Below are 14,313 nucleotides of genomic sequence, written 5' to 3' on the forward strand. Positions count from 1 at the left end.
TGATCTAAAATACTTAGCGCATGCGCACTGCGTACCATGCGCATTTCCGCCTTAATCGCTCCGTTGCGAAAATTGGCAACAAGCGAACAACTCGGAATGACCCCCTAAGGGCCTAATTCAGATATGATCACAGCTGCAAATTTGTTAACTAATGGACAAAACCATGTACACTGCAGGGGGTGCAGATATAACATGTGCAGAGAGAGTAAGATTTGGGTCGTTGTGTTCAATCTGCAATCTAAATTGCAGTGTAAAAATAAAGCAGCCAGTATTTACCCGGCACAGAAACAAAATAACCCACCCAAATCTAACTCTCTCTGCACGTTATATCTGCCCCCCCCCCCCCTGCAGTGCACATGGTTTTGCCCAACTGCTAACAAATATGCTGCTGCGATCAGGTCTGAATTAGGCCCTAGAACAGTGGTCAAATCACATTATAACATGCTGAGGCAGATCAACTCAGCACAGCAGCAGCAGTAGTAGTTCACAACTGTCTGTCATGAGTGACTCCGACAAACACCGATAATCAATGAGCTCGGCGATCCACTATCCAACCTGCGCGCCTGTTCCCGGCAGTCCTTGCGCTACGGCAGAGCGAGAGACAGACTTGCCAGTCATTCCCGGACCGGAAGCGGAAACTGGCTCTGCGGGCACCGGGTACTACTCAGCATGAAGGAGGCTACGGCAAAACGGCGAGAACCGGTGGATGTAGAGATGAAGGAAGAGGAGCCCGCGGCGGCGACCACCGCTGAGGGGGGAAAAAAGGAACTGGATAGCGTTACTCTGGAGGGTACACACACACACACCATTGTTACCTGTATATGCCCCATGTTATTGTGTCTGTGTCATACTTACATTCACTGTATGCTGTGCTAATGCCCAGAGGATAGGATACACTCAATAATACGGTCTATATAAATATATGTTGCCTTCATGTGTGTGTGTGTGTGTGTATACACACACTTGCCATTCTATCCTTTTAAACCGGGACACAAATTACAGAGTCTGTGGCTGGCTGACTTCAAGCCTTCATTTCACCCAGTTTTAATCGGCCACCAAACCTGTGTAACCCACGAGAGTCCCGGCTTAAAGGGATGATACTGGAAGCCTGTATGTATATATTCAACAATGTCGAAGAAGTGTAGCCATATACTATGACTGGCTTTTGCAATGTCTCTGCATATGTGTGCATTAGGGCTGCCTAAAGCAATGTTTATTCTGCATATGCATGCCCTAGGACTGCCTCCTGTAATGTTTGCTGTGTTGTACATACACTTACCAATACATGTACTGTACTTTAGACAATCTGGAGGAAATTCAGTTAAACACTCTTATCGGCTAGTGCCAGGAATGAGTGCCCGGATCTGTTCAATTCAGGGACGTGCAGGCAGGGGAGGCAGTGCCTCCCCTGTCATAATCATTAAAATAATATAAAGAAAATACTTATGACACATATTCTGTGTCATAAGTATATGCATTAGGCTTTATATTATTTTAATGATTCTTGGTGTCTAAATATTCTTTTTAACTGAGTTTAGGAGGCACCGCTGTCAGTGCCTCCCGCTGTCAGTGCAAAGGACAGGAAGCGGGGAGGCAGGACCAAGAATTGGGCTGTAAAAGCCCATTCTAAAATGCAGCTGAAGCGGCACTTAGTGGAAGTGCCGCTTTGACAGGGGAGTGGCAGGGGCGTGCTTTCAACCCATAGCACGCCCCTGTAGCTAACACTGACCAGCAGCAGCGGTGGAGCGGGAAGCTGCTGGCTGCCCGTCAGCCGGGAATCAGCAGAGCGGGAGGGGAGCTGTCCCGGAGCCCAAGTCTCTGTCCTGCCGCTGCAAGGGTTGTGAGGCGCGCCTTCCCCTTGTCCCGCCGTCCCCGAGTCCCGCCGTCTCTGCTCAGCCCCTGAGACCAGCTCCCTGCTGCCGCTGGCTGTCTTCCGCTCTAAGGGGCTCCGAAGCGTTGCAGCAGCTGCCAGGATCTGCGTCCTGTGGATGGTGGATCGTGGCCCCCCAAGGCGAGTACCAAACAAACACACACACACACTCACTCAGTCACTCACACTCTCTCTCTCTGGTCTGCTGATGTAATGTGTAAGAAAAATAAAAAAGGGGAATCGGTCTGCTGTAATGTGTAAAAAAGGGGGGCGCTGTCTGACGTAATGTGTAAAAAGAGGACGCTGTCTGCGGTAATGTGTAAAAAGAGGACGCTGTCTGCGGTAATGTGTAAAAAGGGCACGTTGTCTGCCGTAATGTGTAAAAAAGGGGGGCGCTGTCTGCCGTAATGTGTAAAAAGGGCATGTTGTCTGTCGTAATGTGTAAAAAAGGGGATGCTGTCTGCTGTAATGTGTAAAAAAAAAAAGGGGATGCTGTCTGCTGTAATGTGTAAAAAAAAAGGGGATGCTGTCTGCCGTAATGTGTAAAAAAAAAAGGGGATGCTGTCTGCCGTAATGTGTAAAAAAAGGGGACGCTGTCTGTCGTAATGTGTAAAAAAGGGGACGCTGTCTGCCGTAATGTGTAAAAAGAGGACGTTGTCTGCCGTAATGTGTAAAAAAGGACGCTGTCTGCCGTAATGTGTAAAAAAAAAAAAAAAGGGGACGCTGTCTGCCGTAATGTGTAAAAAAAAAAAAAAAAAGGGGACGCTGTCTGCCGTAATGTGTAAAAAAGGGGACGCTGTCTGCTGTAATGTGTAAAAAAGGGGACGCTGTCTGCTGTAATGTGTAAAAAAGGGGACGCTGTCTGCCGTAATGTGTAAAAAAGGGGACGCTGTCTGCCGTAATGTGTAAAAAAGGGGACGCTGTCTGCCGTAATGTGTAAAAAAGGGGACGCTGTCTGCCGTAATGTGTAAAAAAGGGGACGCTGTCTGCCGTAATGTGTAAAAAAGGGGACGCTGTCTGTCGTAATGTGTAAAAAAGGGGACGCTGTCTGTCGTAATGTGTAAAAAAGGGACGCTGTCTGCCGTAATGTGTAAAAAGGGGTACCTAACTCTGATCCCAAATCCCCCAACTATTTCAACTCACGGGCTACCTAAAACATATATATATTTTTTTTTTAAATGTTTAAATAAAAAAATAGAAGTAGGCAGGCACTGTCAACCTACTTCAATGACATCACAAGTGGCAGTAAGTTTCATCACCAGACTTTGCGGATCATTATGGCTGCAGTGCCTCACCAGCCAATGACCTCACCGCACGCCACTGGTTCAATTAGCCACATCGCATCCTGCACTTAAGTCGGGAGATGCAGGTTGCAATGCCTAAAGAATGCTGTTAAGTCGCGGTAAATGGCGTTCTCCATTAAGTGCTGGGTGCGATGCTGTTAACGTGACACTAGTTTTATCGGATTTCTGCTTTCACCTCAGGAGGGTGAGAGCAGAAATCCGCAGCGAATTGATTAGTTCCAGGCATTTATTCCCGGCGCTAGTCAATAGCATGTTTAAATGAACTCCCTCCTAAAGGAAAAATAAAGTAAGTGATATTAAGATCACAAAGTTTGATTGTCCTAAAAATCTGAACACCCTGTTTGTCAATATATTACTACCTGTTTGAGCCATTGGCGTGGCAGTGAGCTCTTGCCCCTCATTCAGATAACTTCTGCTTATATTGCTGTAATTTCTATATATTATATAATGCTATAATTTCTGTGTTTTTGAGCTGTAAATGTATCGCCATGCAATGACATGACACTGGAGTTACATTTAGTAGCCATCTTAATATTGTAAATGGTTTTATCCATTTAGGCAAATATAGATTACCCCAAAATATCTCATACAGGGGCATATTTATCACATACCACAATAATGTGTTGAGCTATGTTGCCTATAATTGCAATGCAGTAATGTAAATTACTGCTTGCAATTATCCTTTGGATGCTAGGACAGAGCTTGCGAGCAGGCTCTGTGCTGACGAAGGATTAGAAAAGTAATGGGCCCTACACACTGCGCGATCCCTGCCGAGCTGCCCAACGGCGGATACGGGCAGTGACGGGGGGAGTGAAGTTTCTTCACTCCCCCATCCCCCATCCCCCCCCCCCCTCCCCCTGTCACACGGCTCCATAGCAGTGCAGGCAAATATGGAAGATCTCTTCCATATTGTCCTGCATGCAAAAGCGACGGGGTACCAGCGATGAACGAGCGCAGGGCCGTGAATCATTCATCGCTGGTGCCTCCACATTGAAAGATATGAATGGTATCTCGTTCATTAATGAACAAGATCGTTTATATCTTTCAGTATTATTGCCAAGTGTGTAGGGCCCATAAGTGATAGCTCTTTGTCACTTTGATTCCAGGTTGAGATATGGAAGGTGTAATGCACATTCGCAGCCATCTTTAGGAAATTATGCAGTACAGTAACTGATAGGCATTATCCCATAGTAGAATTATGCAGTACAGTAACTGATAGGCATTATCCCATAGTAGCCATCTTCAGAGTCTTAGTGGATTACAAACAAAAATTAACCTTCGAGATGCAAGATTTACACAATGGTTCTGGCATAAAAGCTGCTTTTGTTAGGCATAATATAAAATTTTAAAAGAAACAAAGGGAAAGATTATCCAGCAAGTATTGTTGTTATGCTTCAAATAGACAGAGTCACACATTGTGTTTGTGGTGTGAAGTATGTGTAGTCACATAATTAATTCATTTTGCTATGATATTTACTTGATTTCTATTTTTCTGTGCTGTAGACATTAAGGAGCACGTGAAACAGATTGAGAAGGCAGTTTCTGGCAAGGAGCCTCGATTTGTTCTACGCGCATTACGAGCTTTGCCCTCCACTTCCCGTCGTCTTAACCCCAATGTCCTCCATAAAGCCATTAATGGATTCTTCACCTCCAATCCTGCTACCCGTGACATGCTTATCGGCTACCTGGAGGAGGTGAGCACCTGTCAGTAGAATTGTATTTGTTTAAGCTTCTACGTCATGCTAGCCATCTTCATTTCACTTCTATTGTGTTATGGTTTACTTGGCAAAAAGATGTACTGGACGTTACTACTAACAGTGTCACATGACTGCATTATGTGGATCTTGGTCAACTAATTATTACTTCTTTCACGCTGACTCTCCAGCTGATGGACACAGAGGGTGATTTGCAGTTCAGGCCACGAACTGGCAAGGCTGCCTCAGCTCCTCTGCTCCCCGAGGTAGAAGCCTACCTGCAGCTACTGCTGGTGATTTACCTGATGAACAGCAAGCGTTACACTGAGGTGAGTGCACCTCTTACTATAGGACTGCAGAAATATTGGGCTACGGTTACCATAACATTTAAACTTGTACCGACTGCACCAGATGTGTTTTATAGTTCTGTAAATAACATTTGCTGTACCTAATGCTAAGCTTTTAACAATACGATCATGGTTCCTGGATTTTGGTAGCACTGATATCCAGGCAATGGGATTATCTTTTTTTTGGATAAAGTGTCCAGAAAGTTCCAAAAATACACACACAAAAATAAATAAGTATTGCTTGTCGGTGACATTTATAAACCATGATTAAAGAATACATTTCTCTTACGTCCTAAAGGATGCTGGGGACTCCGTAAGGACCATGGGGGTATAGACGGGCTCCGCAGGAGACATGGGTACTTTAAGACTTTAAATGGGCGTGAACTGGCTCCTCCCTCTATGCCTCTCCTCCAGACTCCAGTTAGATCCTGTGCCCAGAGGAGACTGGAAACACTACAGGGGAGCTCTACTGAGTTTCTCTAGAAAATAGACTGTTAGGTTTTTTATTTTCAGGGAGCACTGCTGGCAACAGGCTCCCTGCTTCTTAGGCTGCTGGACACCATTAGCTCCAGAGGGTCTGAACACTGGGGTCGTCTAGCTGTTCGTTCCCGGAGCCGCGCCGCCGTCCTCCTCACTGAGCCGGAAGATAGAAGCCGGGTGAGTCTAGGAAGCAAGAAGACGTCAGAGGCGGCAGAAGATGTCAGATCTTCGTGAGGTACCGCGCAGCTGTCGCGCTGTGCGTCATTGCTCCCACACACACACAAGGCACTACAAGGGCGCAGGGGGGGCGCCCTGGGCAGCAAAATTTATCTCAGATACTAGACTGGCATAGTATATACACTGCATAGGCAGGGTATACAAACCCCCGCCAGTATAAATAATAGCGGGACCAAAGCCCGCCATCAAGGGGGCGGGGCTTCTTCTTTCAGCTCTAACCAGCGCCATTTTCTCCACAGCTTGCTGCAGAGAAGCTGCTCCCGGATCCTGCCCTGCTATACACAAGTAACAGGGTGCAAAACGAGGGGGTGCACAATAATTTGGTGCTGATTTGATATATATTTATATATAAAAGCGCTTACAGGTCTGAGGTATTGTTAATATTTCAGACTGTGGCGGCGCTGGGTGTGAGCTGGCAAACTCCCTCTGTCTATCCAAAGGACCTCATTGTGGGTCTGTCCCCTATAATTCAGTGTGTTTGGGGGTGTCAGTATGTGTGTGTCGACATGTCTGAGGCGGAAGGCTCTTCGAAGGAGGAAGCGGAGCAGAATGTGGTAATGACTCCGTCGGCACCGCCGACTGCTGATTGGGTAGACATGTGGAATGTTTTGAATGCAAGTGTGGCTTTATTACATAAAAGGTTGGACAAATCTGAGTCTCAGAACCAAGCATGGAGACAGTCCATGGATATTACTGTGTCACAGAACCCATCATGGTCCCAGAAACGTCCCTTTACCCAGATAGCAGACACTGATACCGACATGGATTCCGACTCCAGTGTCGACTATGATGATGCGAGGTTACACCCAAGGGTGGCCAAGAGTATTCAGTACATGATTATAGCAATAAAAGATGTATTGCATATCACAGAGGACCCCTCTGTCCCTGACACAAGGGTCTGTATGTTTAAGGAGAAGAAACATGAGGTAACGTTTTCCCCATCTCATGAACTGAACGCTCTATTTGAAAAGGCTTGGGAAACTCCAGACGAGGCTGCAGATTCCCAAGAGAATTATTATGGCGTATCCTTTCCCCTCACAGGAAAAGCGAACCAAAATGTGCGCAGAAGGAAGAGCCAATAATAAATTAATTTAATTAATTTTTATTTCATTAGGGTTAATAACCAAGTGATAATAGGAATTAGCTAAAATATAATCCTTAGAGTGACCACAATAGGATATGAAGAAAAAAAACATTAATATATTAAATTAAAACATAATATTAAAATCCACAACCATCTGATAACATTCTCACATACAGCTAGTATTTTCAGAAGGCCAATAATGGATACAAATGTATCAAAATCCTATAGAATGAAGCCGTGCCTGAAGTAGGTAATACTGTAACCACTTGGGATGCACAAATAAATCACAATGTTTCAAAAAATAATGATACATGTACTAAAAAGTCCACAGTGGCTGGCCAGCCTTATTAACTAATTGATAAAATGTGCACAAACAAAGTTCATCCAAGGTCAGTGTAATAAATGGGTAAAAAATATGTATTGCCTGTCAATTGAGATTTCATGGGATTAAATCAACGGTGAAAGACTAGAAATCATTATAATAACGATCCAAACTGATAATGGTTAACCGTTAAGTATATAGCCAAAAGTCCCGTACGGCTCAGCGGCTCCTATCCTCGTGTGGCCGCAGGTGTAAATGGCTAAATGTCGGGACAGTGGGTAGAGGCCAGTCCCGTCCCACTAGACAGTATTGAATATAAAGTCCCGAAATAGCTCAGAGGCTCCTAGCCTCGTAAGGCCGCCGGTGTGGGCGGCTAATAAAACAAATTACCGTAGTGAAGAATTAAGTCCCGTATCACCCGTAGCAGTACAGTAATTAATATAAACACAAAGTCCCGAATGGCTCAAAATGCTCCTAGCCTCGTGAGGCCGCTGATGTGGGTGGCTATTCTAACGGGATAATGTAGTGATGAATAAAGCCCCGTCTCACCCGTAGTAGTTAATGCAGTAGCCGTCCAGCCGGATATTCACCGGACCTCCGCCGTCTCTAATCCACAAGCCGTCCTGTGCTGCGCTGCCTGGGTGCTTCTCCAACAGCGCAGCTGGATGATCCTTAGGCTATGATAAAGTGGATGGAAATATTTGTGGCGGGTTAGGGCTAGCGGTGAAGTCCGATCGTCTCCAGGCAGTAGAGACAACAAGGGATGGTTTGGATATAAAGGTCACTCCAAAGCCGTTCAAACTAACGCGTTTCTCTACCGTAGGCACTGGTCGTTTCATCAGAGGAAGTGAAATAAAGGAAAGTCCTCATCTGACTAAATTTAATTTGGAGCTTTAAATAATCTGAATAGAAACAGCTGATGAATTTCAATCCATTCAACCATAGGAATCAAATTAAAGTGAAGGAGTCCAATACTCTTTCATGTGCATATATATAACTCTTAATATCATACTTAATCTAATAATGATCCTATGTCACCCTCCCAAATAATAAATATATCGTCAATATATCTGCCATAGAGAACTAGGAAAATTAGTTTTATTGGTTGTATTTTCCATATGAATTATAATATCGCTGCAATTTGCACCTATTTTATTATATTACATATATATTTATATTGATTTCACATGTCATACCATTATTAATCTGTTAATATTTTATACACTTCTAGACACTTCACTCCTGAGTATTATAGTTTATATATTCACATTATCTTTATAGTTGTATATATATTGGTTTTTCGTTTTATTATGTTTATTAATTTGTTTTTGTTTTATTTAATCATATTTAAGTATGATATTAAGAGTTATATATATATGCACATGAGAGTATTGGACTCCTTCACTTTAATTTGATTCCTATGGTTGAATGGATTGAAATTCATCAGCTGTTTCTATTCAGATAATTTAATTTGGAGCTTTAAATATAGTCAGATGAGGACTTTCCTTTATTTCACTTCCTCTGATGAAACGACCAGTGCCTACGGTCGAGAAACGTGTTAGGTTGAACGGCTTTGGAGTGACCTTTATATCCAAACCATCCCTTGTTGTCTCTATTGCCTGGAGACTATCGGACATCACAGCTAGCCCTAACCAGCCACGAATATTTCCATCCACTTTATCATAGCCTAAGGATCATCCAGCTGCGCTGTTGGAGAATCACCGAGCCAGCGCAGCACAGGACGGCTTGTGGATTAGAGACGGCGGAGGTCCGGTGAATATCCGGCAGGACGGCTACTGCATTAACTACTACGGGTGAGACGGGGCTTTATTCATCACTACATTATCCCGTTAGAATAGCCACCCACACCAGCGGCCTCACGAGGCTAGGAGCTTTTTGAGCCATTCGGGACTTTGTGTTTATATTAATTACTGTACTGCTACGGGTGATACGGGACTTAATTCATCACTACGGTAATTTGTTTTATTAGCCGCCCACACCGGCGGCCTTACGAGGCTAGGAGCCTCTGAGCTATTTCGGGACTTTATATTCAATACTGTCTAGTGGGACGGGACTGGCCTCTACCCACTGTCCCGACATTTAGCTATTTACACCTGCGGCCACACGAGGATAGGAGCCGCTGAGCCGTACGGGACTTTTGGCTATATACTTAACGGTTAACCATTATCAGTTTGGATCGTTATTATAATGATTTCTAGTCTTTCACCGTTGATTTAATCCCGTGAAATCTCAATTGACAGGCAATACATATTTTTTACCCTTTTATTACACTGACCTTGGATGAACTTTGTGCACATTTTATCAATTAGTTAATAAGGCTGGCCAGCCACTGTGGACTTTTTAGTACATGTATCATTATTTTTTGAAACATTGTGATTTATTTGTGCATCCCAAGTGGTTACAGTATTACCTACTTCAGGCACGGCTTCATTCTATAGGATTTTGATACATTTGTATCCATTATTGGCCTTCTGAAATACTAGCTGTATGTGAGAATGTTATCAGATGGTTGTGGATTTTAATATTATGTTTTAATTTAATATTTTTTTTTTTCTTCATATCCTATTGTGGTCACTCTAAGGATTATATTTTAGCTAATTCATATTATCACTTGGTTATTAACCCTAATGAAATAAAAATTAATTAAATTTATTATTGGCTCTTCCTTCTGCGCACATTTTGGTTCGCTTTTCTTGTTATTGATATTTTTTTGGGTTTGGCAATTTCCCCCCTTCTTTCCATATTGTGCGGCATTAGGAAGTTTCCCTAGGTTGAAAGTCACGGGCGCCTCTCTTTTTTTTTTTCTTTCCCCTCACAGGACAGGTTACGGTGGGAATTATCACCCACGGTGGATAAAGCCTTGACGCGGTTATCCAAAAAAGTGTCCCTACCGTCCCCGGACACGGCGACCCTAAAGGATCCTGCGGACCGCAAGCAGGAACCACTTTAAAATCAATTTATGCAACTACGGGAGCCCTGCTCAGACCGGCGGTTGCGTCGGCATGGGTGAGTAGCGCAATTGCAGGTTGGGCAGATAACTTGTCATCTGACATGGACACCCTCGACAGGGATTCTGTTCTGTTAACTTTGGTCACATCAAAGACGCAGCGTTATACCTAAGGGAGGCTGCGAGAGATATTGGCCTCTTGGGATCAAGGGCCAATGCCATGGCAATTTCAGCTAGGAGGTCGCTGTGGACCCGTCAATGGACTGGTGATGCTGACTCCAAGAGACTTACGGAGGCTTTGCCTTACAAAGGTGAAGTTTTGTTTGGGGATGGCCTCACAGATCTGGTTTCCACAGCTACCACGGGTAAGTCTTCTTTTTTGCCTTTTGTTCCCCCACAGCAAAAGAAAACGCCTCAATACCAGATGCAGTCCTTTCAGTCTCCTAAATTCAGAAAGGGGCGTGGATCATCTTTCCTCGCCAGAGGTAGAGGAAGAGGGAAAAGAACACCAGCTACGGCTAGTTCCCAGGAGTCCTCTCCGGCTTCTGCCAAATCCACCGCATGACGCTGGGGCTCCCCTGCGGGAGTCCGCACCGGTAGGGGCACGTCTTCAGCCAGGTCTGGGTTCAGTCGGACCTGGATCCTTGGGTGCTAGGAATTGTGACCCAAGGGTACAAACTGGAGTTCGAAGACGTGCCTCCACACCGATTTTTTAAATCTGCCTTACCAGCTTCTCTCCCATAGAGAACAATAGTTTCAGCGGCAATACAAAAGCTGTGTCAACAGCAAGTGATTATCATGGTTCCCCGGTTACAACAGGGAAAGGGTTTTTATTCAACTCTATTCGTGGTCCCGAAGCCAGACGGCTCGGTCAGACCGATTCTGAACCTAAAATCCCTAAACCTGTATTTGAAGAGATTCAAATTCAAGATGGAATCTCTCCGAGCAGGGATCTCCAGTCTGGACGGGGGGGATTTTATGGTTTCACTAGACATAAAGGATGCATACCTTCATGTCCCCATATACCCTCCTCATCAGGCGTTCCTGAGATTCGCTGTGCAGGATTGTCATTACCAATTTCAGACTTTGCCGTTTGGGCTTTCCACGGCCCCGAGGATTTTCACCAAGGTAATGGCAGAAATGATGGTGCTCCTGCGCAAGCAGGGTGTCACAATTATCCCGTACTTGGACGATCTCCTGATAAAAGCGAGATCAAGAGAACAATTACTGAAAAGCGTGGATCTCTCTCTGAGGGTGCTACAACAACACGGCTGGCTTGTAAATTTGCCAAAGTTGCAGTTGGTTCCGACAACTCGGCTGTCGTTTTTGGGCATGATTCTGGATACGGAAAGATAGAGGGTTTTTCTTCCAGTGGAAAAAGCTCAGGAAATCCAGAACATGGTCAAGGATCTGCTGAAACCAAAAAGAGTGTTGATTCATCAATGCACTCGAGTGTTGGGAAAGATGGTGGCGGCCTACGAGGCCATTCCGTTTGGCAGGTTCCATGCAAGAACTTTTCAGTGGGACCTACTGAACAAGTGGTCAGGGTCCCATCTCCAAATGCATCGGATGATAAGCCTGTCCCCCAGGGCCAGGATCTCTCTCCTGTGGTGGCTCCAGAGTGCTCACCTTCTAGAGGGTCGCAGGTTCGAATTCAGAATTGGGTTCTCGTGACCACGGACGCGAGCCTCCGAGGATGGGGAGCGGTCACACAGGGAAAAAACTTTCAGGGAATATGGTCAAGCCAGGAGGCTTGTCTGCACATAAATGTGCTGGAATTAAGGGCCATATACAACGGCCTTAGACAGGCGGAGCATTTTCTTCAAAACCTACCCGTTCTGATCCAGTCAGACAACATCACAGCCATGGCGCATGTAAACAGACAGGGCGGAACAAGGAGCAGAGCAGCAATGGCAGAAGCCACCAGGATTCTTCGCTGGGCGGAAAATCATGTCAGCAGTATTCATTCCAGGAGTGGACAACTGGGAAGCAGACTTCCTCAGCAGGCATGATCTCCATCCAGGAGAGTGGGGACTTCATCAAGAGGTCTTTGCAGAAGTGACAAGTTGCTGGGGACTCCCTCAAACGCCTCAACAAGAAGCTTCGGACATATTGTTCCAGGTCGAGGGACCCTCAGGCGATAGCGGTGGATGCGCTAGTAACACCATGGGTGTATCAGGCGGTCTATGTGTTCCCTCTACTTCCACTCATCTCAAAAATATTGAGGATCATAAGAAGAACAAAGGTTCAGACGATACTCATTGTTCCAGATTGGCCTCGAAGGGCCTGGTATACAGATCTTCAGGAAATGCTCACGGAAGATCCTTGGCCTCTCAGAGAGGACCTGTTAGAACAGGGGCCGTGTGTGTTCCAGGACTTACCGCGATTACGTTTGACGGCATGGTGGTTGAATACCAGATCCTAGCTAGGAAAGGTATTCCAGGGGAAGTCATCCCTACTCTACTTAAAGCTAGGAAGGAGGTAACGGTGAAGCACTATCACCGTATCTGGAGGAAGTATATGTCTTGGTGTGAATCCAAGAGTGCTCCTACGGAGGATTTCCAGCTGGGTCGTTTTCTCCATTTTCTACAGACAGGAGTGGATATGGATGCAACAGAAAGAAAGTAACCAAGGTTAATGCTCGGGCGCAGGTTGGGCTGTCGTTCTAATGCTGCTGCTAAACAACAGGATTAGTCAATCCTGATACAGAAAAACATACAAGCCATAAAGAAAAAATAGCAGCGCTAAATTCAATTAATATAACAAAGAGATGGATTAGATGAAAACGGGTAAAAACATTTATTAACGATTCTGATAAAATACCAATTAAGATCAATAGGATCACCGGCAAACTTAATGATACCAGAAATGTCCGTTCCTTTTGAATAACTGGACACCAGTTTAGGCAGATTTATATAGGCTTAGGAGCTGGTTGCAGGTCCTGCAGCGAAACGCGTCAGGTGCCATCCTGATCACCGGCTGTTTGCTTCAGAACCAGTGCCCGGACCATACTGGACGTCCAGATTCAACATTTGGTGGATATAAACAGGCTTATCAAGGACCGTTTCCGCAAGTCAAACTCCGCATACTGGTGAGGACTGAGATCATGTTACCAACTCCTGATTGAAGAATCTTCTAATTGGAACTTTCTCCCTCCAGCGGCATAAGAAGCGGTAATATTTTCTTTGGGACTGTGCAACCAGCTCCTAAGCCTTTATAAATCTGCCTAAACTGGTGTCCAGTTATTCAAAAGGAACGGACATTTCTGGTATCATTAAGTTTGCCGGTGATCATATTGATCTTAATTGGTATTTTATCAGAATCGTTAATAAATGTTTTTACCTGTTTTCATCTAATCCATCTCTTTGTTATATTAATTGAATTTAGCGCTGCTATTTTTTCTTTAAGGAGTGGATATGGGCCTAAAGTTAGGCTCCATTAAGGTGCAGATCTCGGCCTTATCAATATTCTTTCAGAAGGAATTGGCCTCTCTTCCAGAAGTGCAGACTTTTGTAAAGGGAGTACTGCACATTCAACCTCCGTTTGTGCCCCCAGTGGCACCGTGGGACCTTAACGTGGTGTTACAGTTCCTTAAATCACATTGGTTTGAACCTCTTCAAACTGTTGACTTGAAATTTCTCACTTGGAAAGTGGTCATGTTATTGGCCTTGGCATCTGCAAGGCGGGTGTCCGAATTGGCGGCCTTGTCTCACAAGAGCCCCTATCTGATTTTTCCATGTCGATAGAGCGGAATTGAGAACTCGTCCCCAATTTCTACCCAAGGTGGTTTAGTCGTTTCACATGAACCAACCTATTGTGGTGCCTGTGGCTATGGATGTCTTGGAGGATTCCATGTCCCTTGATGTGGTCAGGGCGTTAAAAATCTATGTAGCCAGAATGGCTCGTATTAGGAAAACAGAGGCACTGTTTGTCCTATATGCGGCCAACAAGATTGGCGCGCCTGCTTCCAAGCAGACTATTGCACGCTGGATCTGTAACACGATTCA

The 14,313-nt window shown here is 44.9% G+C and overlaps 1 protein-coding gene across 1 annotated transcript in view; it reads left to right on the forward strand.

Moving 5' to 3' along the window:
* The first annotated feature begins 419 nt into the window (after positions 1-419).
* PSMD3 (proteasome 26S subunit, non-ATPase 3) overlaps positions 420-14,313 on the forward strand; it is a 22,541-nt gene continuing 8,647 nt past the window's right edge. Inside the window, exons 1-3 of the mRNA XM_063959757.1 lie at positions 420-790; positions 4,678-4,868; positions 5,060-5,197. Coding sequence (XP_063815827.1) covers positions 670-790; positions 4,678-4,868; positions 5,060-5,197 — 450 coding nt within the window. The 5' untranslated portion in view covers positions 420-669. The remainder of the gene's footprint in view (positions 791-4,677; positions 4,869-5,059; positions 5,198-14,313) is intronic.

Source organism: Pseudophryne corroboree, chromosome 3 (assembly GCF_028390025.1).
Source record: "Pseudophryne corroboree isolate aPseCor3 chromosome 3, aPseCor3.hap2, whole genome shotgun sequence".
Classification (NCBI taxonomy): Eukaryota; Metazoa; Chordata; class Amphibia; order Anura; family Myobatrachidae; genus Pseudophryne; species Pseudophryne corroboree.